Source organism: Ahaetulla prasina, chromosome 1, assembly GCF_028640845.1.
Source record: "Ahaetulla prasina isolate Xishuangbanna chromosome 1, ASM2864084v1, whole genome shotgun sequence".
NCBI classification, from domain to species: Eukaryota; Metazoa; Chordata; class Lepidosauria; order Squamata; family Colubridae; genus Ahaetulla; species Ahaetulla prasina.
The window spans coordinates 205,160,850-205,185,188 of NC_080539.1; the positions used below are offsets into that span (position 1 = coordinate 205,160,850).

The following is a 24,339-nucleotide window of genomic DNA, read 5'->3' on the forward strand; positions in this document are numbered from 1 at the left end:
TTAATAAGTGGAACAACTTGCCTGCAGAAGTTGTGAATGCTCCAACACTGGAAATTTTTAAGAAAATGTTGGATAACCATTTGTCTGAAATGGTGTAGGGTTTCCTGCCTGGGCAGGGGGTTGGACTAGAAGACCTCCAAGGTCCCTTCCAACTCTGTTGTTGTTGTTGTTGTTGTTGTTGTTGTTGTTATGATTACGATTATCTGAGGACCACCAAAATTTTCTCATGGACCAGCAGTGGTCCACAGACCACTGGTTGGTGACCACTGATCTACAGTTAGCTTAGCCCATGCTAGGGCTAAGAGATGCCAGATCTAGTGTGATACCATTAGAGAGTACAATGGCAGCGGGCCTGAATTGGAAGGAGTCTTATGGGTTATCTTTTAAAACCTGTTAAGGGGATGATTTAATGGATTCCTGCATTTAGGGGATGTTAAGGGGATGATTTAATGGATCCCTGCATTTAACTGAGGTTGGACCTCAGGTATATGCAGGAATCCATTAAATCATCCTCTTAACAGGTGACTATCTACTGTAATCTTTTTTCTAAAACTTTCAGTAAGAAGTCCCAAAGGTGCTTTTTCAAGAGGCAACTGGACTTTCTGGGTTTTCTTTGAAGACGTTTCGCTTCTCATCCAGAACTGAAGAAACTTCTTGGATGGGAAGCGAAACGTCTTCAAAGAAAAATCAGAAAGTCCAGTTGCCTCTTGAAAAAAGCACCTTTGGGACAACCATGACTGAGAATCTCCATAGACTTTCAGTAAGACGGTAGCAGCATTATTCTGGATCCATTGCTGAACCGCTCTTCCTATCAAGGAGTTTCTCTAAACTTCAGCCTTCTTTTTTGTTTATTTCATTTAATTAATATGTATTAATTTAATTAATGTTGAATGCATAAATGAAATAATTATTTCATTTAATTTCAACTCATTGGACTCTGTCCTGCTTACAAAAGAGAGCAGGTCCACCTTGCATTTCACAGGAATAACAACCCTTTAAATACTTATAGATTCTTATCATATCTCCTATCATTTTTTTTTCCTTTTACAAACTAGACCTGTAGCTCTCTGTGCATAGAACTTCGTTTTCAAGCCTCTTACTTCTTGGTATGTCTCATTTGAATCCACTTCCGTTTCTTTAAATTCCTTTTAATCTGTGGACCCACTACTGGAAGCAATAGTTTAAGTGTGATCTAACTAACGTACATGAAATTGCTACACTGTAATGATTTTGATGCAGTGACAGCCAGGTTGGTGTAATGGTTAAGGCACCAACCAGGTTAAGGCACCAACTGGTTGGCCAATGTTTTGTACATATTTTCTTACAGATAAAACAATACTTCTGAAAAAGTTCAGAAAAAAGTTCAATTGTTTTATCTTACAGATAAAACAATTGAACTTTTCCGAATTCAATATTATTCTTTGTAGATTTTGTTTGTGTGTGTGTGTGTGTGTATGTCACTCAGAGATGATATAGACTCATCTAGAGTTTCTATAAGTTCTTGTATTAAAATATTAAGCTTAAAGCAACTTTTTCATTTTAGGTTTTAAGCTCCTTACTGGTCCATGAGATTTGTAATCACAATAAATTTGTAATGACACAATGAACTTGTAATCACAATGAATTACTACAACCCTACTATGTTAATCCATATTAACTGTCAGCAAACTGAGAGTCCATCAAATGCTGCAGTGGATTATGTTGCCCTGTCCAATACTGTATCAATAAGAATCAAATTACATAAATTAACAGACCTAAAATAAACTGCAGAACGGGGTGTCAAATATAAACATGCACTTAATAGGAATTTTGTGAAAGTTCTCTATCCCTTGCAGCTATGTGCTCTTTCCCAAAATCTTGCTGGAGTGATTGGAGAATTGTCGAAATCTTACAATTTTTGAGGAAGAGCATGCAGCTGCAAGGGATAGAAAACTTTCATAAAATTCCTATTAGATACAACTGAAAAGAGAAAACAAAATAAAAATATAGTAAAGAAACAGAAAAATATATATATAAAGAAGTGACTTCCAACCTTCATCACAAGTATAGACAATTAGAATTTCTTTTAGAATTTCCTTTTAGAATTCAACAAATGGTATTTTCTTTCCACATCCCATTCTTAATCTTCATTGAAGTCATTGGCTCTACTTTTCACAAAGCTATATTCAGTCTACCATTTCTTCCTTCAGAAGAAAAACTATTAAGAAATAAAATTAGGAATAACTCTATATTACCTGTTGATACGTATTTTTCATCTGAAAGCATCCTAGTAACGTTTAGGCTTTGTGGTGTTTCCAGAGGCAAGATGATCTACTCTGGGAGGCTAATCCATCCAAAATGCCTTTCAAATGACTTTTGGAAATGTCTATGTCTTCTGTGCCATTTGTTCTATTGAAATCTTAGTCAAAGTTAGGAAGTAAGATGGCTAGAGTCATAGAGTTGAAAAAGTTGGGATGAATATAATCAAATACATATTAGAGTCTATTCAGTGACATAATAAAAAGTTTATTTCTTTACCACAGGGATAGGATAGGATAGGATAGGATAGGATAGAATAGAATAGAATAGAATAGAATAGAATAGAATAGAATAGAATAGAATAGAATAGAATTTATTGGCCAAGTGTGGTTGGACACACAAGGAATTTATCTTGGTGCATATGTTCTTAGTGTACATAAAAGAAAGATACCTTCATCAAGGTACAACATTTAACATTTACAACACAAATGATAGTCATAGGGTATAATTTAACACTTAATGATAAGCAACAAAAGTTTCAGTCATACAGTCATAAGTGGAAAGAGATTGGTGATGGGAACGATGAGAAGATTAATAGTAGTGTAGATTTAGTAAATAGTTTGACAGTGTTGAGGGAATTATTTGTTTAGCAGAGTGATGGCCTTCGGGAAAAAACTGTTCTTGTGTCTAGTTGTTCTGGTGTGCAGTGCTCTATAGCGTTGTTTTGAAGGTAGGAGTTGAAACAGTTTATGTCCAGGATGTGAGGCAGGGGTGAAATCTAAAAATTTTCCCTACGGGTTCTGTGGGCGTGGCTTAATTGGTGGGCGTGGCTTGGTGGTCAGATGGCTTGGTGGGTGTGGCCAATAACAATAAATAATAAAAATAATAAACGAAGTATAAAAAACAATAAGAGGTACCAAAAACCAACTTTCACACTTTACACACACACAACACAACACAACACAACACAACTGACACACACAATGTAAAAGCAGCTGCACGTCACACAGTCACAAAAAGCTCAAAAACCAACTTTCACACTTTATACACACACAACTAACACACACACACACAAACACACAATATGCCACATACAGCTTTCTGAGATTTTTTGTGTTTGTGTAGTTAGAGTGAAACACTACAGAAACACACCAAATCTCAGAAAGCTGCACAAATATTTTATTTTATTATTTTATTTTATTTTATTTTATTTTATTTTATTGTGGACTTCAAATGCCAGAGTTCCAAAGCCAGCCAATTGATCACCGAGGAAATAGATTAGCTGAGCGATTGATTCTGTCTGGCTGAAACTGAAACTGCTTTCGGGCTGGAAAGAGAGCCATGCATTCATCAGTAATCAGGTAAGTGCCTTAGAATCTCTACTCTTACTTGTAGAAAAGATGTTTTCTACAAGTAAGAGTACAAGTAAGGTTCTGCTGTTTTTTTCTTTTAAAGGCCTGTTTCGGCTGAAGCAAAACTGGCTTTTAAAAGTAAAAAAAAAAAAACCCTCTGCAGATGGTGCGGCTCAGCAGAGGCAGGGGGCGGGGCCAGGGATTTTTGCTACCGGTCCTCCGAACCAGCAGCCGCCATTGCTACCGGATTGCGCGATCCCGTCCGATCCGGGAGCATTTCACCCCTGATGTGAGGGATCTGTAAATATTTTCACAGCCCTCTTCTTGATTCGTGTAGTATACAGGTCCTCAATGGAAGGCAGGTTGGTAGCAATTATTTTTTCTGCAGTTCTAATTATCCTCTGAAGTCTGTGTCTTTCTGGTTGGGTTGCAGAACCAAACCAGACAGTTATAGAGGTGCAAATGACAGACTCAGTAATTCCTCTGTAGAACTGGATCATCAGCTCCTTGGGCAGTTTGAGCTTACTGAGTTGGCGCAGAAAGAACATTCTTTGTTGTCCTTTTTTGATGATGTTTTTGATGTTAGCTGTCCATTTTAGATCTTGTGATATGATAGAACCTAGAAATTTGAAGGTTTCTACTGTTGATACTGTGTTGTCTAATATTGTGAGAGGTGGAAGTATGGGAGGAATTCTCCTAAAGTCTACCACCATTTCTACGGTTTTGAGTGTGTTCAGTTCCAGATTGTTTCGGGTGCACCACAAGGCTAGTCGTTCGACCTCTTATCTATATGCGGATTCGTCATTGTCTCAAATGAGACAATGACTGTTGTGTGATCTGCGAACTTCAGTAGTTTAACAGATGAATCGTTGGAGATGCAGTCATTGGTATACAGAGAGAAGAGAAGTGGGGAGAGCACACAGCCTGGGGGGGGGGGCTTGTGCTAATTGTACAGGTATCTGATGTGATCCTGCTTAGCTTCACCTGCTGCTTCCTGTTTGTTAGGAAGCTTGTGATCCACTTACAAGTCTGTTCAGGTACCTGTAGTTGGTTTAGCTTAGTTAGAAGAGTGTCTGGAATGATGGTATTGAATGCTGAACTAAAGTCTACGAAGCAGACCCTTGCATAGGTCTTTGGCGATTCAAGATGTTGTAAGATGTAGTGCAGAGCCAGAGCATGGATTATTCCATGCAAGCTAGCAGTACAGGTCTGTGCTTAGCATCTTGTTATGACCAGTTTCTAAAATCTGCATTTCCAGATGCTACTATTAGGACAATATTAGGAGGTATACGTTTAGCTCCTGCCTGTCCAGTTAAATTGGATGAATCTTAGCTTGTGCAGCTTGAGGGGTTTTGGAGATAAGATGTCAGCTACATGTGGGTTTGACTCTTGCTCATTCTATTTAATGAGACTTGCTAGTAGTGGACAAACCAAGTGGAATCTCATTGCAGGAAGAGGTGGTTCCTGCATGATAGAATCTGCAGTTTTATCCCCGTTTTATCTGGGATAAAACTGTTGTTTGAACAAATCCTTTATTGTAGTATTCCATTCTCCACTCTCAGAAATTCCACTTATAGTCTATAGCCTAGATTCTCAGTCATTCAAGGTTATGATTATCCCAAAGGTGCTTTTTCAAGAGGCAACTGGACTTCCTGGTTTTTCTTTGAAGGCATTTCACTTCTCATCTAGAGCTGAAGAAGCTTCTTGGATGAGAAGCGAAATGTCTTCAAAGAAAAACCATTGGTCACTGTATCACCAAATTTCATTGAATTCCCCATGCAAATCTCCCTCCTCCCACTGTAAACCCGAATCCTATTGTCCAGTGGCCTCTTGAAAAAGCACCTTTGGGATTCCACTTATAGATACAGTTCTTACATACTTCATGGCTTCTCAGCTCAAATTATGTTTTACACCTGGATTACTTCAATGCTCTGCACATAAAGCTGACTTTGCAGAATATTTGAAAACTTAGTTTATCCCAAATCCAGGGTACCGAGAGCATATCAATCTTCTGTTTGAAAAAGCTGCATTGGCATCCAATTTATTAACAGAAAAAACTCAAACTGTGGGTTATTGCATTAACGTTTTAGACCCAGGGCATTTGAACAGCTGTTATTTGCTGTATCAACCTGCCATTTAAATCATTATCATGCTATTTTAAGTCACCTTGGGAAAACCCGTCTCAGTCATCAACATCCATTTAGTTGGGACCAAAAAGAGTGGGGTTTTCCTCAGCTGCATCTAATCACAGCACAAACAATCTCTTTTTTTCATGTCATATCCTCATGATGTTGCCTTCATGTCACCCATAGCCAATACCAGAGGAGACTTAAAGCCATCCTTTGCAGTTCCAGTTTTAAAGTAGCTTTTTCCCTCTTGTCCCAACAGTTTTGACCACGGAGATAGACTGACAGACCTCATCATTGATCTGGTTGCCTGTGTGTTGAGGGCTATGATCTGTCCAGCTGTTCCAGTTTTAGTGGAGTGATTTTTCCTTGAAGCAGGGAACAAGTCATGACAGTTTTCCTGAACGTGAGATCTGATATACTTCACTGATCATCCAGTCAGTGCCACAGTCTGGTTATCCCTAGATGTCAGATCATCCTGGTATCTGCCCCTCCTGTTCCTAAGTTGGCCAGTGGGTACCAAAATGATCTGATACCCAGGGCTTATTGTGGCAGGAGAAAAGTGGGGAGAGAAACACTTTTTCACTGCCAGGTCACTGTATCACCAGATTTCAATGGGGAATGCCCCATGCAAATCTCCCTCCTCCCACTGTAAACCCAAATCCTATTACATGCTTGTCATTTATTCAACCAGACTGTATTTACATATGGAAATTTTTGTGTAAAAAAGGCCCAAGAGCAGCTGACGGACAGGGGGAGGCATACACTGTAATGGAAATCCATTCATTTAGAAAATGTACATGGCTGCCCCTCATAAATAAACGTGTGACATGGTTGATTTATTGGTTAGGATTTTATCCCTTAACAAATTTATTCTCCTTTATTTTTTGTCAAACCGAGACAGTGTGCATACCTCCTCCTGCCTCCTATTTTTGCCCACAATGACAATCCTGTAACATGAGTTGTGCTGAGAGAGTGATGGATTAAAGCAGCGGTGTCAAACTCAAGGCCCGCAGCGGCCCACAGCCGGCCCACAGGGTGCTTAAATCTGGCCCCTGGGGACAGCCTGGAAATAGCAAAGGACCGGCCCGCAGTGCCTCTGGCACCCAAAACAGAACAGGGGGGGGGCTTGTGCCCCCCCACACCCTGTTATGGCTGGCAGGGTGCTGCAGAAGGCATCTGTCCCATCTCCCCCCACCCCGGCCAGCCCGCAGAGGAGAACTACAATGCTGATCCAGCCCGTGAAGAATCCAGTTTGACACCCCTGAATTAAAGCCACCTAGCTGGCTTTTATGCTTAAGGGAGAACTAGAATTCAGGTAGTGAGTTCTCCTCTGTTAGTGGTTTCCAAATAAGATCGTCTGTCAGAAATGCCCCTGGGGATCATGCACTGCATTGTCAACTCTTAAGATTCTATGATCCTAAGTTTCTTTTCTGTATTTATCAAGAACTGAATTTAAAATGGATAAAATCAATATTAAAAGAGCCAATTTGGTAAGCGGTTAAGGCATCAGGCTAGATACCAAGAGACTGTGAGTTCTAGTCTTACATGAGACACAAAGCCAGATCTTGGGCCGGTCCCTTTTTCAGCCCTAGGAAAGAGGCAATGGCAAAAATATTTCTGAAATTTTGCCAAGTCCCAGTAGTAGCCTGGAGTCAATACTAAGTCAACACCTCCTGCCCCCTCTGCCCCAAATTAATATTTCTGAACATCATTCCTTTATTCTATTGCTTTTTGAAATCTGTCTTTTGAGTAGTATTTTAAGTATGAGTCATGTCAATATTTTAGGCAGGTAGTTTAAATGAATAAATACTCTGCATTACCAGTATTGTAGAGGTACAGATAGTCCCCGACTTATGACCACAATTGAGCCCAAAATATCTGTTGTTAAGTGAGACATTTGTTAAGTGGAGTTTTGCCACAATTAAGTGAATCACTGAAATTGATAAGTTAGTAACCTGATTGTTAAGTGTATATGGCTTTCCCACTGACTTTGCTTATCAGACTTTGCAAAGAGTGATCACATGACCTTGGGACACTGCAAGGATCATAAGTATGAACCAGTTGCCAAGCATCTGAATGTTCATCACATGATCATGAGAATGCTGCAAAAGTTGTAAGTGTGAAAAACTTAAGTCATTTTTTCAGTCCCAGACTTTGAACAGTCACTAAATGAACTGTTGTAAATCAAGGACTACTTGTATTATAATAAGAAATAAAAGCATTTTTTTTATAAAATTGAGAAAATAGAATTGCACCATGCAAAGGCCAAATCCCCTCTTTCAAAATCAATGCTCATACCCATTTAGAATAGAATAGAATTCTTTATTGGCCAAGTGTGATTAGTCAGACAAAGAATTTGTCTTGGTGCGTACATTTTTGGAGTACATAAAAGAAAAGATACATTCGTCAAGAATCATAAGGTACAACACTTAATGATAGTCATCGGGAAACAGTCAATATAAACGCTGACATATAAATCTTAAGGATACCAGCAACAAGGTTACAATCATACAGTCAAAAGTGGGAGGAGATGGGTGATAGGAACGATGAGAAGATTAATAGTAATGCCGACTTAGTAAATAGTTCGACACTGTTGAGGGAATTATTTGTTTAGCAGAGTGATGGCGTTTGGGAAAAAACTGTTCTTGTGTCTAGTTGTTCTGATGTGCAGTGCTCTATAGTGTTGTTTTGAGGGTAAGAGTTGAAACAGATTGTGTCCAGGATGCGAGGGGTCTGTACATTTCTTTACAATGTACCCTTATTTGCTCTCATCTGCATCAGCCAGGTGGTGTTAGAGGTATGATGCAAATGCCCTGAAGGTACAAGAAAAATTGTAGTCCTCACTGTAGACAAGCGGGGGAGTGGAAGAAATTAACTGACAGCAACTGTGCACAGAATAAGATTGATGAACCAAAATACAAGGATAATAAACAATATCAGCTGGATTTCGCTAACATTCTGACTAATAACAAGTATTGTTGTCCAATACTAAATATGGGATTTCAGCAACAGAACTCCAGTGTGTGGTTCAGAAATACTTTATGCAATCTTCTCTATTTATCTACTGCTGATGCTTCGGGAATTGTATACTACTGTTTTTTACTTCAAGAAAAAGAGGGGGAAAAGAAAGCATAACTGCCAGCCTGCACCAAGTTTTGAAGTATTTGAATAATACACACTGATATAAAACAAAGTTTGCAGAATGATAAAGCAGCAACAGCAATAGCACTTAGACTTATATACCTCTTCATAGTGCTTTACAGCACTCTCTTAAGTAGTTTACTAAGTCAGCATACTTGCCCCCAACAATCTGGGTCTTCATTTTACTGACTTCGGAACAATGGAAGGCTCAGTCAATCTCAAGCCGGTCAGGATCGAACTGCTGGCAGTCGGCAGAATTAGCCTGCGATACTGCTTTCTAACCATCATGCCACCACAATAAAGTAATTAAAGTAGAGTTTTTAAATAGGAACAATGGTCTGTTACTGTCTGTCAGACTGTAGCAGGAGTACCCATAACATTTACAGTGCCAAAATTGCACAATGTATGAAATTATTTTGGCAATTAATAAGTTTCTTAAAGTGGTAGACAATGTTAACACAACAATGTAACTTTTTAATACAAAAAATAACCCTGGGACAAAATATAAAAAAGCTACATCTCTTCAATAGAATAGAATAGAATAGAATTTTTTATTGGCCAAGTGTGATTGGACACACAAGGAATTTGTCTTGGTGCATATGCTCTCAGTGTACATAAAAGAAAAGATACGTTCATCAAGGTACAACATTTACAACACAATTGATGATCAATATATCAATATAAATCATAAGGATTGCCAGCAACAAGTTATAGTCATACAGTCATAAGTGGAAAGAGATTGGCGATGGGAACTATGAAACGATTAATAGTAGTGCAGATTCAGTAAATAGTCTGACAGTGTTGAGGGAATTATTTGTTTAGCAGAGTGATGGCCTTCGGGAAAAAACTGTTCTTGTGTCTAGTTGTTCTGGTGTGCAGTGCTCTATAGCGTCGTTTTGAGGGTAGGAGTTGAAACAGTTTATGTCCAGGATGCGAGGGATCTGCAAATATTTTCACGGCCCTCTTCTTGATTCGTGCAGTATACAGGTCCTCAATGGAACCTTTCAAGCTTTCATATATTGTTTATCTCTAACCAGCAAGTTTCATTTGTCTGGAAAAGGAGAATGGCTTTATAAGTCCTCTCTGAGTTTTTGTTAGCCAGCAATTTTGCAAACCATATTGGCCAGCCATTCTGGAAAATGCAATCCGACATATTTGAAAGATGTCATCTTTCTTGTCTCAAAAAGCCAAACCTATTTCTTTTCAGCATGTCTCAGTGGAATCAAGTGCAGCAGTTGGAACCCTGTTTTTTAGAGCAAATAGACCAGATTTACGATGACATCTTTCCCATGGAAATTCGACATCTTTTAGCACAGTGGATTGAAAGCCAGGACTGGTAAGTTCGGACAATTTTTCTTTCCTCTTCTGCCTTGAATATTAGAGGATTGCTGAATAAGCAGATACAGATTGTATTATATTTACTGTTCTACACCAGTGTTTCTCAACTTTGGCAATTTAAAGATGTGTGGACTTCAAGTCCCAGAATTCTTTAGTCAGAATTCCACAATTTGCTGGTTGGGAATTCTGGGAGTTGAGGTCTACACATTTTCAAGCTGCCAAGTTTGAGAAACACTGTTGTATACATTATAGCTTCCTGGGCAGAAAAAAAAACCCTCTTCTTGGGAATATGGTTATTTTATTATCCAAGTAAAAATAAAATATTGTTGTTTTGCATCACAATCTGTGGCTGTACATGTTTAACCAGCATTAAACCAATAAACATTCAATATACATAACAAATAATTCAAAACCTACAGAATTAATAATGCTATAATTTTACATAATTTCATATTCAGTAAGCCTACTCCATGAAGCATAATTTGGAAAGTATATAATAAAATATGACTATATCTTTATGAATTAATGTTCTCTCTCTTTGTATATTTTTGTTTTTGTTATTATTATAGCTATTTTGTTACTTACAAACAAAGTTCAGGGAATGTATTAACCCATTTTAATGATTGGAATAATGCCATTCTATTATGATTATTGTCTTTGATACTGAAAGATACATGGAAATAAACCTGTCAAACTATAAAATATTTTGTTTTAGAATATGTACCATGAGGATTCTTTTTAGAGGAAGCTTATGGTAATTCTTTTTGTAAATACATTTGTATCCAGATTCAAAATTCAATATAGTACATATCAGCGATTGTTAATTAATTCCAATGATTAATTTGAAATTAATTCTCTGCCCTTTCTTCACTCCTACACAGACAGAAGACAGTATATTGATTATATTCTCACATTTATGGTCAGATATTAATTTACATAAGCGGTTTATCAGTTTTACATTTTAATTTTAGGACTACATGCAATAACATTTAATTGAAAAGGTAAAAGGAGCTTACTTATATACTGACTATATGTACAAATACGTAAATATTACATCTTTAAATACACATGTGCTGTTTTAAAACTGAAAAGAGAGCTTTTTAGAAACTAAACTGAGAATTTTATTAGGTCTTTTAATCCTATATTTACCTATATTATTTTATTTTAAATTTATAATATTACTGTTATAATAATATTCTGTATATAATTTATATTATATACAGAATATTTTCTTAAGATAAAAACAGAATCTGTAAAACCAATTTGTAAGCCTCCCTTTAGAGCCTAATATTTCTCTTGAACAAATGATTTTGAAAACATTACTATTTTTGATATATGTTCTTTGTTCTTATCTATTTCCTCTTGCAAAGGGAGTCTGCATATAGCAATGAGTCTACAGCAGCTATGCTGTTGCATAACTTATTCATAAAACTGGATGAGCATTTAGAGCGTGTTTCTCAGGAGAAGAACCTCCTTTTGATACATAACCTAAAGAAAGTCAGGAAAATTCTTCAGGTGAGTTTAAGAAAGAATCACAAAGAAATCTCCTGCACCAATTATGGTGTCAGTTCTGTTACATTATACCAACCAGAGCTCAAGAATTATTGGATGCATTAATTTTAAAGATTAATCTTGATCAAACAACACACTGAATTTTAAACTATTCTTTTTCAGCATGATGTTTATAATCAAACATGGATAGAAAAAAAATCAGATAAATGACACATGTCAAACTATAAAATATTTTGTCTTATAATATGCACTGTGAGGATTTTTTTTAGAGGACGTGTATGGTAATTCTTTTTGTAAATACATTTGTATGGATTCAAAATTCTAAAGAGTATGTTTCGGCAATTGTTAATTAATTCAGTTCTGTTAAATAAAGTTATGTGTAAGGATCTTTATACCATTCAGAGCTCATGAATTATTGGATGCATTGATTTTAAAGATTTGATCAAACAACACACTGAATTTTAAACTATTCTTTTTCAGCATGATATTTATAATCAAACATGGGTAGAAAAAAAAAGATAAACAACAAAAAAGTACTCCAGAATATAGAAAAGATACCAAGACAGACATGTAGAAAAGCTATAATAGAGTCATTATGTTTTGGGGGGAGTGGGGGGTGTGAGAGAGAAAGTGAGATTAACTCATTGTAATGCAAATTATGCAAATTGTTTGATTTGCATTATTATGCAATAATGTCATGTATTTCAGTTTCAAAATAAGGAAATTTACATTTTGAAATCTAAAGGAAGCTGCAAACATGCATACTTTCTGAAACAAACTATGCAGTCTTCATTATTAATAGAGTATATACTGTACATATCCATTATATAAAAACTCCAATGTGGTGCATTGCAGTATGAAATTGGAATGAATGCTATGTCATAAATGTCAGTGACCAAGTCGAAGCCTGATAAAAAGGAAGTACCATAAATGATGATGATAGAATATTGAAAAAAGGGTGAGTTGTAGTGTAGCCACAGAAATGTTACAATATGGATGTGGTTTGTTTATGGAGTGGATATGAAACTTTTTTTTAATATGTGTGAAGATTAACTTTGCCTGACAATTGGAAAAAGGCCATTATTGTTCCTTATACAAAGGTTGCAGAAGATTTCAGAAAGATTGCAAAAACGAACGCAGAACATTAACAGGAGGGATTTGTTTATTAACTAAGAAGGTGTTTGTTAGAATTCTGATCAAAAGAGTCTGAAGTGACAATTAGTAAAATTTGGGAACAGCAGCAGGGCTTTGTTACAGACAAAGGGTTGCAGAGATAAGATTTTTACTCAAATTATACATTCAGTTATGTGTCTATTTACCATGATGTGCAAAATCAATTTCTCTCTGGTGTGCCTGAATCTTTTTCAGCATTATACTTCTCCTCCATAAGTTAGAGATGTAACTAAATTAAAAGCCATAACTCTTAAATACATGAGGATAATTCATTCTCTTCTGCTGAGGATCAATAACTGTTAGCCTTGGTGGCAGCAGGTATCAAGCTCAAAACCAAGAATGATACATGGTAAATCTTCCAAGCTGAGTTCTTTATTGTTTAACACTTATAGACAAAATTTTGCTTGACAGATTTCATGTACTGTCTCACCTACAGCATATGAACTATTAGAAAGGGGCTTCTTTATTCTCTCACACCTAATATCTGGACTAATTTGCTTCTTACTCCTCTCCTGGAAATTAACCTCCTTACTACATTCCATTGGAGCCGGACTGCCATTGGAGGCCATCTGCTGGGGGACTAGAGGGTTTCCTTGTATGATTGGTTGGCCAAACTAATTGACTAGATGGATCAAGGATCCGATCCAACAGGGCACCATCCATGTTTTTATATTAAGAGGCTTGGTGGCACAGTGGTTAAAATGCAGTACTGCAGGCTACTCCTGCTGCCTGCCGGCTGCCTGCAATTTGGCAGTTCAAATCTCACCGATTCAAGGTTGTCTCAGCCTTCCATCCTTCTGAGATCGGTAAAATTAGAACCCAAGTTCTTGGGGGCAATAAGTTGACTCTGTAAACCACTTAGAGGGTGCTATAAAGTGGTATATAAGTCTAAGTGCTATTGCTATGTTTTGTGCCTGTCAAAGACCTTTCTATTAGTCAGATTCTGATATGGGAGAAATGGTAGAGTAGAAGGTTAGGAAAAAGGAGGATAAAAGAAAAGATATATAAAGATTTAAAGGAAAGATAAAAATTACCATTTCAATGATGCACAGAACAATCACCCAAGTTCATTGGTAAATGTCCCAACTGTACTCCCTTAAAGGGTTTAATATCTTGTGAGCTTCATGTAAGCATTTTTTATGAAAGACTAAGCAGGTAAGAAACTTATTGCAGCATAGGGATACAATGATGGTAAAAATTTCAAATATTGAATGTCTATCTACCTTTTGTTAGAGAACCAAAGACAAGTTTGAGAGAAACAGCACAGACGAAAAGGGGAAAATAAAGAAGTGATAGAAAAGACAGTGGATATGCAGAGAAATGTTACGATTCATATAATTGACTTCATGTATGCAATCACATATATTACATACATATCAAGAATGGACATGAATTTTCTGTAATGACTCCGTGACTGTTCTGTGTTTGGTCAACTTTTCCTATTAGGATATGGATTAGATCTTTCTTATGTTTCTTTAACTTTGTTTTTTAGGCAAAATACCAAAGTAACCCTTTACATATAGCACTGATTATTTCAAACTGTTTAAGAGAAGAAAGAAGAGTGTTGGCTTCCGCAAGTATGCCAGTTCAGGTAATTTTGTGATGATGACCTAGAGGAGGAGGAGATAGAATGAATATCCATCAAAGTTGCAAAGCTTCAATATACTAATACTTCAGAAGACCTCCTTAGGAACATTGGTCCTAAATTCATCAAATACTGTTCAGTAGTGAGAAATATAAGATTTGCCTTCTAAAGGAATGCCCCTGTCCCCCTGCCCACCCACAGCTCAAAATAGGGAGTGTTTGGCTCAGCAATAGTACTTATGAGACAGATCTACAAGGATCTCAGATTGAGTCTGAGACAGCAGTGTGTTGCAGTTGCCAAAAACTTTTGGTCGCGTTGGTGGATGATCTCTGGAGGGCCAGGGATAGGGGTTATTCCTCTGCCCTGGTCCTATTAGACCTCTCAGCGGCTTTTGATATCCTGCTGCACCGATTGGAGGGATTGGGAGTGGGAGGCACCGTTTATCGGTGGTTCTCCTCCTATCTCTCTGATCGGTCGCAGACGGTGTTGACAGGGGGGCAGAGGTCGTCCCCGAGGCACCTCACTTGTGGGGTGCCGCAGGGGTCGATTCTCTTGCCCCTCCTGTTCAAAATCTATATGAAGCCGCTGGGTGAGATCATCAGTGGCTTTGGGGTGAGGTACCATTTGTACGCTGATGATACTCAGCTGTACTTTTCCACCCCGGGCCACCCCAATGAAGCTATCGAAGTGCTGTCCCGGTGTCTGGAAGCCGTACAGGTCTGGATGGGGAGAAACAGGCTCAAACTCAATCCCTCCAAGACGGAGTGGCTGTGGATGCCGGCACCCCGGTACAGTCAGTTGCAGCTGCGGCTGACTGTTGGGGGCGAGTTACTGGCCCCGATGGAAAGGGTGTGCAACTTGGGTGTTCTCCTGGATGGACGGCTGTCCTTTGAAGATCACTTGACGGCCGTCTCCAGGAGGGCTTTTTACCAGGTCTGCCTGGCTCGCCAGTTGCACCCCTTCCTAGACCGGAGTGCCCTATGCACGGTCACTCATGCGCTCATCACATCTCGCTTGGATTACTACAATGCTCTCTACATGGGGCTCCCCTTGAAGAGCATCCGGAGGCTTCAGTTGGTTCAGAATGCAGCTGCGCGGGTGATAGAGGAAGCCCCTCGTTGCTCCCATGTGACACCACTCCTGCACAGACTGCACTGGCTACCTGTGGCCTTCCGGGTGCGCGTCAAGGTTTTGGTTACCATCTTTAAAGCGCTCCATGGCATAGGGCCGGGTTATTTATGGGACCGCCGACAGCCTCCCACCGACCCGTACGCTCTCACAGAGAGGGACTCCTTAGGGTGCTGTCCGCCAGGCAGTGCCGACTGGCGACACCCAGAGGAAGAGCTTTCTCTGTGGGGGCCCCCACCCTCTGGAACGAGCTTCCCCCAGGACTTCGCCAACTTCCTGACCTTCGAACCTTCCGCCGCGAGCTTAAGACACATCTATTTACTTGTGCGGGGCTGGCCTAGAGTTTAGTTTTAAAGTTAGTTTTAAATGGGGTTTTTGTATTATTTTAACGATAGTTTTAAATTCGGCCTAATGTAATAAATTTTTTTAAATGTTGTTTTAACTTGTATTTATTCTTATGTTTTTATAAGGCTGTGAACCGCCCTGAGTCCTTCGGGAGATAGGGCGGTATAAAAATTTGAATAATAAATAAAATAAATAATTTTTTTTTAAAAAGTCAATGCAATCTCAATTACAACCTTGTGGTAGTTCTGTTTTGACAGAGTACTGATCAAACTGCACCTGAAAATTTGTGTCCAGTTTTGGTTACCACAGTACAACAAGGTTGCTGAAGAGTTGGAGATAGAAAACCTGGGCAAATAATGACAGATGACTGTGCCATAGATCAGTTGAAGTTCCCTGGAATATTTGTATTTTCCCTGTGTCCTTTTTTTTTTTTTTATTGAAAGACGAGAAGACACACTGCTGATCTTCATTTTAAGTTTTTCCTTTGAAGTAAATGCTGTACTGTGCAGAGGTCTCAGGTTCTTAAACAAACTTGATTTGCCATCGAACACTCATCATTTTTAAAACTGTCCTTTGGGCTTATTTATAGATAAACAATTAATATACCTGTGGCAGTCCAAATATCTCCATTTACCAGGAATATATTTTTGTAAGTGATTCCCACATCTGTGTTTTGCCTTTGGAAAAGCTGAACAAATGGGAACTATTACCAGTCAGTTGGCCTTATTGAATTAAGTCCGTCCCCTCTCACTAAAACTTGCCATTAAATAATCTGTGCTAAGTGGGATAGTATTAATAAACTGACCTGTCAAAATTCTTTTTTTAGGGACCTCTAGAAAAGTCACTACAAGACTACTTGGGTTCAGAAAGGCAAAGAAAAATCGAACTCAAGGGTTCTGAAATTAAAAACAATACACAGGCAAGTTGTTACATTTTCTGCATTTAATATTTGATGTAGATCTAACATGTAAGTAAGTCCTCCCTTAACAACTGTTCAAAGTTACAACGGACACCACCACCCAGTTCTGGAGTTCAAACAGTGGATTCAAAATTGGTGGGATTCAAAAAAATTTACTACCGGTTCTGTGGGCATGGCTTGGTGGGCATGGCATGGCTTGGTGGGCGTGGCTTGGTGGGCATGGCAGGGGAAAGATACTGTAAAATCTCCATTCTCTCCCCAATCCAGGAGAAAGTTAATCAATCCACTTTTTGTTTTCGTATGATGTGTAATCCCAGTTACTTTTCCCACTAAGGAAGCAGGTAGCAATTTTAGCATTTCTATTTCATTTCAGAGAAGCTAAAGCTTTTTAAGGAATGTCATTATTGTTTGCTATATGCTATGAACTGTATTAGATCACTTATTACTCAATGCATTTAATCTGAAAACAGATGACAGAACAAGATGTCAAATATCTAGAAGATTTGCAAGAGGAGTTTGACTTCAGGTTTAAAACTATATGCAACATAGGTAAGCTTTCCCACACAATGCTATGAAGGAAAAATTGTGATTTTAAATCTTGCACATTTGTAAAAATTGGCTGTTAGTTCTATACTTAGGCTATAGATTTTCATTGAACATCCACAGTCCTCTGTGGAGTGAGGGGCAGGATTTCATTAAGACTCAGATTGCTATTGATACATACTCCATGCAAAATAAATTCCAAGTAAAATATGCCTAACTTCTTAGCCTAATGTATTCTTTAGGGCGCATGGCTACATCCAGCAAAATATTAATCCAGCTAAGATTGTGCCCCTCTGCATTTTAACCTGAAGATAAGTATCCCTAAAGTTAGTGGTATGTATTTATATATGAAGATACACCTTCATGTTCTATCAGTATAATCTTTGTCACACAATATTACAGTGGTTGTAATATTTTGCATGAGTAATTTCTTTTTTTCCCTTTTTCAATTTAAATGAACTTCAGAAGGATTCAGTCAGACCAATAGGAGAAAGAAGATTCTTTAATTAATTAGTTTTAATGGAGTTCTTTCTTTATGTATTTAACAGCAGTTATATACTGCCCAAATATAAAAGATTGTGGCTAGAAGAGAAAATGTGAATCTGCAGCTTTAACAATCTTAAGCTTTTTTAAAAAAAAAATTTAAAATAAAATGGCAGGAAAATACAGAGTTATTTAACAGTTCCATGTAGTTTGTCTTTTACTATGGATAGTTCAATCCAGCTAAAGTTAATGAATTGCTAATGATAAAACAGCAATGGGTTCATTTCTCTGAATTACCCCATTTAGAAGTAGAGATAAACTTTCCATATTTGCATACTCCAAAATGCATACAGCCTAGAACAGAGGTCAGCAACCCGCGGCTCTGGAGCCGCATGTGGCTCTTTCATCCCTCTGCTGCAGCTCCCTGTTGCTGGTTGGCTCCACAATTGATAGGGCTTTTGGTTAGGACAGGTAGAGGAAAAAGGATGCTGCGCTAGGAGAAGACTGTATAGTGGGGGAACTGACTTCCAGTTGGCAGATAAAAAAGGACGCCGTCCTAGGAGGAGACTATGGTAGGGGGAACTGGACTTCTGGTCGGCTCCAAAATTGAATGGGGGCTTCTGGTTAGGATCTTGTGGCTCTTTGAATGTTTAAGGTTGCCGACCCCTGGCCTAGGAGAACCATAATAGGTTTTGTTCTTTCAGAAATTCAGCTATGGGAAAAAAAGGACTTTGGGCAGGAAAAAGTCCTTAACAATTTTCTTTTAAGGTCTTCTTGTTCAGAAATGTCCTCTCCAACCTGGTTTTATTTATCACTGAGGAAAAGAGGCAGAGCTTTCAGACCAAATAACAGTTACTGGCTAGTTATTATTGGGGAAAAAGTCACTTAGTTTTAAAATAAAAAAAACTAGACTAAGTATTCAGAATATTGACAGGGTATTGATTTTGGTTAATGTTCACTCCTTTTTTAAAACAAACTTGGACAAAGTGAGACATAATACATTAGATAGCACACTGGAATGTATTTATAAACTTACTGAGAGATACATGTTTATGTTTATCTAACATTGGTTGCAAGCAAAGTAAAAGTGTAATAGGAAAAAAATGAAAACATGCTGCCTTAAAACTACTTGCACATGCTATTTTGACGCGTTTCCCCACTCTTATGCTTTGTACTTATTCTACATATCTCCTTTTAGAACAGAATGACAAAAACAGTCCTGTCATGAAGCAAGAGATGCTGTTGTTGCAGGAAATGCTCAATACCATAGACTACAAAAGAAAGGTTGGTTGGTTCAATTGTTTGTTATTTATATACTTTGCTGACTTAAGAGCATTATGAAAGGACTTTTTTCTACTTGCAAGTTAAGAACTAATTCCAAATTAAAAAAAAAAAAGCCAATACAACTATTTATTCTCAAAACTGGGCCATGGTTTTAAAAACTTCTTCTTGGTTTTTCATTAATTTATCTCTGGGCGACCTCCAATAAAAACTGAAAATGCTCAAATCCTCTCATAGAGAAACAGGGGAGGGAGGACATAGCAGAAGTCTCCACACAACACTGAAGCAAGGCCTAATTTCTTTCCATCTAATAGTCGCTATGGTCATATCAACATTTAGACCAATGTTTCTCAATCTTGGCAATTTAAGATGGATAGAGTTAAGATGGGTGGACTTTCCCAGAATTTCCCAGCCAGTCTTGGGAGTTGAAGTTCGCCAGTCTTAAACTTGCCAAAACTGAGAGACACTGATTTAGATATACACATACTGTACATTACAATATACTGTATTGCTATTCGATAGCTATAATACAACAAATCTTAGACAAGAACACATATGTTAAATATTTAATTGCTACACAAAGTAAGTGTAGAATTTAAAAGGTATAGAATTACTAGACACTTCAGGAGCAAAGGCAAACTTTTTTTGGTTGGGGCTATCCTTTCCCAAAATTGTTTTTGATCTTCAAAGGCATCAGAAGGATATAATGATGATCAGGTCATGTTGCTACAGTGGGCAAAACTGATTTATTTATTTTGCTTGGTTGGAAACATTTTCAAGGATGGGGACTTGGATTATTTTTTGCAGAAATAGATAAGGTGATCCTTTCAGAACAGAGCTGTCAAACTCGCGGGGCCGCAAGGCTGGATGTGTCACGTGCTGGCCATGCCCATGCCTGGTTTAGCAAAGGGGGGGAAATTACAGTACCTCACATGATGCCACTATGATGATGTGAGTTTGACACCCCTTCTTCAGAGCCTAACCTACCTCTTCCACTGGTTAAACTCAAAAAGTAAAGAACAATATTTGCTGCTGAATTTCAGCAGCCTAATACTGGAGTGCTAGCTACTTTCAACAGAAGATTTCCCAAACATTATAATTTTCCAAATGTTTTGTTTAGCAATGCCAATATCATTGTTTTGAAATCTTCAATGTATATTTGCTTTAAAAGTTTAGGTTGAGATTTTGTCCGAGCTAAAGCTTTTTCAAAAGCTATGTGTATTTTAAAATGTATGCACATGTTCATTTCAAACATTTAATACAGATAGCAGTCAATTTTAGACATTACAAGCAAAATGTTACCTGATCTTTCTTACTTCCAATGTTACTGAACAGAATACTTGGTAAATGAGAGTATCAGTTACAGTTGGCAGTCCGTTGTTTCAAAAAGTTAGGTCGTGAGAATCAAGATACTCAAGAAATAAGTTGTGTGCAATACAATTTGGCAAGTTAAAACCTCAAAATAAAACTTGAGAAGATGGTATTATCTGGAGAGACAAAAAAAAAAAAAACAGCCAACACTCTTCCCCACCCAAGAGAGCAAAACAGACAAGACCCTCCCATCACTCTAACCCAAGGCTGGAGTTTTTGAAGGCCAATAAGGTGAGAGCCATGCAGATCTCTGGATTCAGTTAATCTCTTGGCAATGTTTGTGGTGAATGGTTTGACTGGGCAGCACTTTCTGACTGGTTTATTTTTATGTGATAAAAAATAGCCCCTCCATGTTCCTACTTGGGATTGGGGGGGCATCACATACAGATCTGTGGAAGGCTTGTCTTTCCCCGTATGTGTCTCCTTTCAAAGCAGTTAAAAAGTTTAAAATAAAGTTAAAGATGCAGAAGCAATACTTAAAGAAGCAGCTTTGGTTTGTGGCTGCTTCTGTACTCAGGTTGCTTTCTTGGAAGATGAATGGTTTCATAAACTAACCACTGCTTTGATGCTGGATAGTGATAAATTAACCAACAGCAAACCGTGTATATAAATGAAGCTAAAGAATATCACAGCTTAGATTGTTACACAAATCAGATCGGTGATTCTCCATTTATGAATTCTGTCTTACTGTTTCTAACTACGGCACCTATCTTGTTCTTTATAGGAAGTTCTCAGTAAAATGGCACAAATAGTAAGGGAGGTTGATGCCTTGGTGAATAACATATTAATAGAAGAGTTATTGGACTGGAAGAGACGGCAACAAATCGCTTGCATTGGAGGCCCTCTACACAGTGGGCTTGATCAGCTGCAAAACTGGTAAAGTGTTATCGCTAGTTTCTCTCTAAAGCGCAACAGGAAGTGTGATGCTGTGTGGCTTTTCCATCTCAGTTTAGTCAATAAAAAAATTCTGAGAGATTAACAAAAATTATCGTTAAGCAATTTCTAAGAATTGGAAGAGTCAGAAACAGAGATCATTTAAAGAGGCATTAGTTGGCAACAAATAAAGCTTCTTTAAATCATCTCTGATTCTGACTCTTCCGATTCTTAGAAATTGTTTAACAGTAAAATAAAAGTAAAAGGCCCGAGGTTGAATCATATAATGTTCTCATACAAATTGTGAAGCCATTGTGAGGCTATTAGCCAACTGTGAAATCTCTCTGCTATGATGATTTGGTAGCCCAGCAAGCAGCACATTTTCTAATGGGAAGCGGGGAGGGAACTGAATGTATAGCTCATGTTTGTATGGAAGGTTATCCAAACATACGAAAAGGATAGTTCAAAATGACTTTGGACAGCAAACAGCAATTATATAAAATCATGGTGATACAGAATAATAATCTAGTTGACTCTGTGGCTCATGATGATGCCAAATCCCATCTAATCATCTGGCTGATTGTGTGATCAACTATAATAATAATATTGCATAGGCAAGTGTGACTTAAGGACCCCACTATCCAGATAAGCTCAAGGTCTGGGAGAAAAATTCAGAGGCTCCAGAGGGTAGGAACAGCAACAGAAAAAGCATGTTTTCTGGGTCCCATCAGATGACATGTTTTAACCATGATCCCAGAGAGTGCTGTTTTAAGGAACAATCGTGGTCTTTGTCACTTGTTCTCTCTGGAACTGGATTGAAGAACAAATGCAATTGAGCTTTCTATTTCTAGGCTACATTTGTAGTCTGACAGAAGAAAGAAGTTGTAGTCTGTATTTCCACACTGCAGTGTCAGTGCAAGCTAGATAGACAACACTTGTGTGATAGGCTCTTCCAACTAAATTTTACAGTATTGGCATTGCCTTAGGAAATATATCTGGCTAGCAGACATAAGACATTTCTGGATTTTTAACAATGCAGTTAGGAAATAATGCCTACTTTTTCCATTTTCATGTAGCATCTGAAACATTAAGTGTTTCAAAAGGTTAATAGTACACTGTTAAAGCACATACGCACATATAAATTAATTGCTTCCTATAATACTGTCAATTGACATTCATAATTTCATTAGGTCTTCAGAATAAAAGCAGATCTCTTCTTGAAGGGTCAGTTAGGGAAACACTGCTGTAGAACAACTTGAGTTAGGAATTGAGTAAATTTGACTTGCTTTCAGAATTTTGCCTGTGATAAAACAGAATTAAGGATGTTTTCATTTGAAGCAGAGAATTGCTGGACACAAGTTGCAGTGAATACTTTTCTAAGCATAGATGGGAGAGTAAGTCTAGTTTTATCATTAGCCATAAGAAGAGTTCTAATTCAGTAGCTGATTTTCTGTCATGAAAGAGCTGAAAATTGCTTGCTAAAAAGTGTGCCTTTTTTTCACACCAGGAAGGAAAACGGTACTTTTGTGGTATTCTCTGTGGCAGGTGTCAAAATAACATTGTTGACCTTGAACATCATGTAGCTTTTCACTAGGGGAGGGGAGGCACCGTTAAAAGTAAAGAATGTTCTGGGTTAGCCCCAGTCAAAGTTTAATTACTTGAATCTCTTTTTTGTGTTTATTTAGTTTCACACTGTTGGCTGAGAGTCTTTTTCAAATAAGAAGGCAGCTGGAGAAGCTGAATGAACTTTTGATAAAACTCACCTACGAAGGAGACCCCATTTCATTACAAAGACCTCATTTGTTGGAAAGAATAAATGCTTTACTTTACAATCTTTTCCAAAGGTATATAAGTTAATTTTCATTTTCAGCTGAAGCTGTACCAGAAACTATTATTTAACACTCTTTCATCTCAGCCATGAGATACTTAATTGTGCAAGAAAATTCCTGAAAACTGGGTTGGATAAAGTAAACAATTTTTTCATGCTATCTTGAAGAAGTGAAGCTGCTTGCAATCTTGCAATATTTTACCAGGATTGTTTGGGGACTGCAGACACTTATTTCCTTTCTCATTAGTTCATTTATAGTGGAGAGACAGCCTTCCATGCCAACTCATCCTCAGAGGCCTTTGGTTCTTAAAACGATGATACAGTTTACTGTTAAACTTCGGTGAGTAAAGGTTGCTGCTTGCCATTTATTTGATTGATTTAATGCTTTGGCATATTTCTTAAAACCTCTCATGTGCCCCAGACCAGGGGTCTCCAACCTTGGTCCCTTTAAGACTTGTTCAACTCCCAGAGTTCCTCAGCCAGCTTTGCTAGCTGAGGGACTCTGGGAGTTGAAGTCCACCAGTCTTAAAGGGACCAAGGTTGGAGTCCCCTGCCCTAGACCACATTCCTAAACAGGTCCAACAGTTTGCTTTTGGGAGGAAAAGATTTTCAGATAACTCTTAAGCCTCCAAATGAGTTCTTCTATGCAAAAACTTGGGAAGTGAAAGTTAAAGCTTGAGGTTTTCAAGCAAGCTAAGTCATTTCCCCTCTTGCTTTAACTAACATTATTGTCCCTATTATATTCCATTTCTGTACTTTTCTACTTGTTGGCGTGTGTTTACATTTTCATCAGCATTTACCCAATGGTACTGGTTGTTAAGATTAGTAATATTTATGTTATTTCTGTTCAAAACCAGAGTGGAATGGGGGGAAGAGGGGAGAAAATTTTCAGGTGGCATTTTTGGCTATAATGATTAGCTAGGGCCTCCATGGATACATCTTACTTTAATTCAGCAATTGTTCTGGGTTTAGGGGATCTAGCAGGATCCTTTATTTATTTATTTATTTATTATTTATTTATTTATTTATTTATTTCGATTTTTATATACCGCCCTTCTCTCTTTCTAGCTCCTATACAATTTACTTTAAATAAGCCTACT

General features: G+C 37.8%; 1 protein-coding gene across 1 annotated transcript in view; it reads left to right on the forward strand.

Annotated features, from left to right (window-relative positions):
* STAT4 (signal transducer and activator of transcription 4) overlaps positions 1–24,339 on the forward strand; it is a 46,884-nt gene that overhangs the window by 1,152 nt on the left and 21,393 nt on the right. The window contains exons 2-10 of the mRNA XM_058188489.1: positions 10,068–10,196; positions 11,569–11,713; positions 14,376–14,474; positions 16,768–16,860; positions 17,331–17,409; positions 19,085–19,170; positions 21,263–21,414; positions 23,097–23,255; positions 23,487–23,579. Coding sequence (XP_058044472.1) covers positions 10,069–10,196; positions 11,569–11,713; positions 14,376–14,474; positions 16,768–16,860; positions 17,331–17,409; positions 19,085–19,170; positions 21,263–21,414; positions 23,097–23,255; positions 23,487–23,579 — 1,034 coding nt within the window. The 5' untranslated portion in view covers position 10,068. The remainder of the gene's footprint in view (positions 1–10,067; positions 10,197–11,568; positions 11,714–14,375; positions 14,475–16,767; positions 16,861–17,330; positions 17,410–19,084; positions 19,171–21,262; positions 21,415–23,096; positions 23,256–23,486; positions 23,580–24,339) is intronic.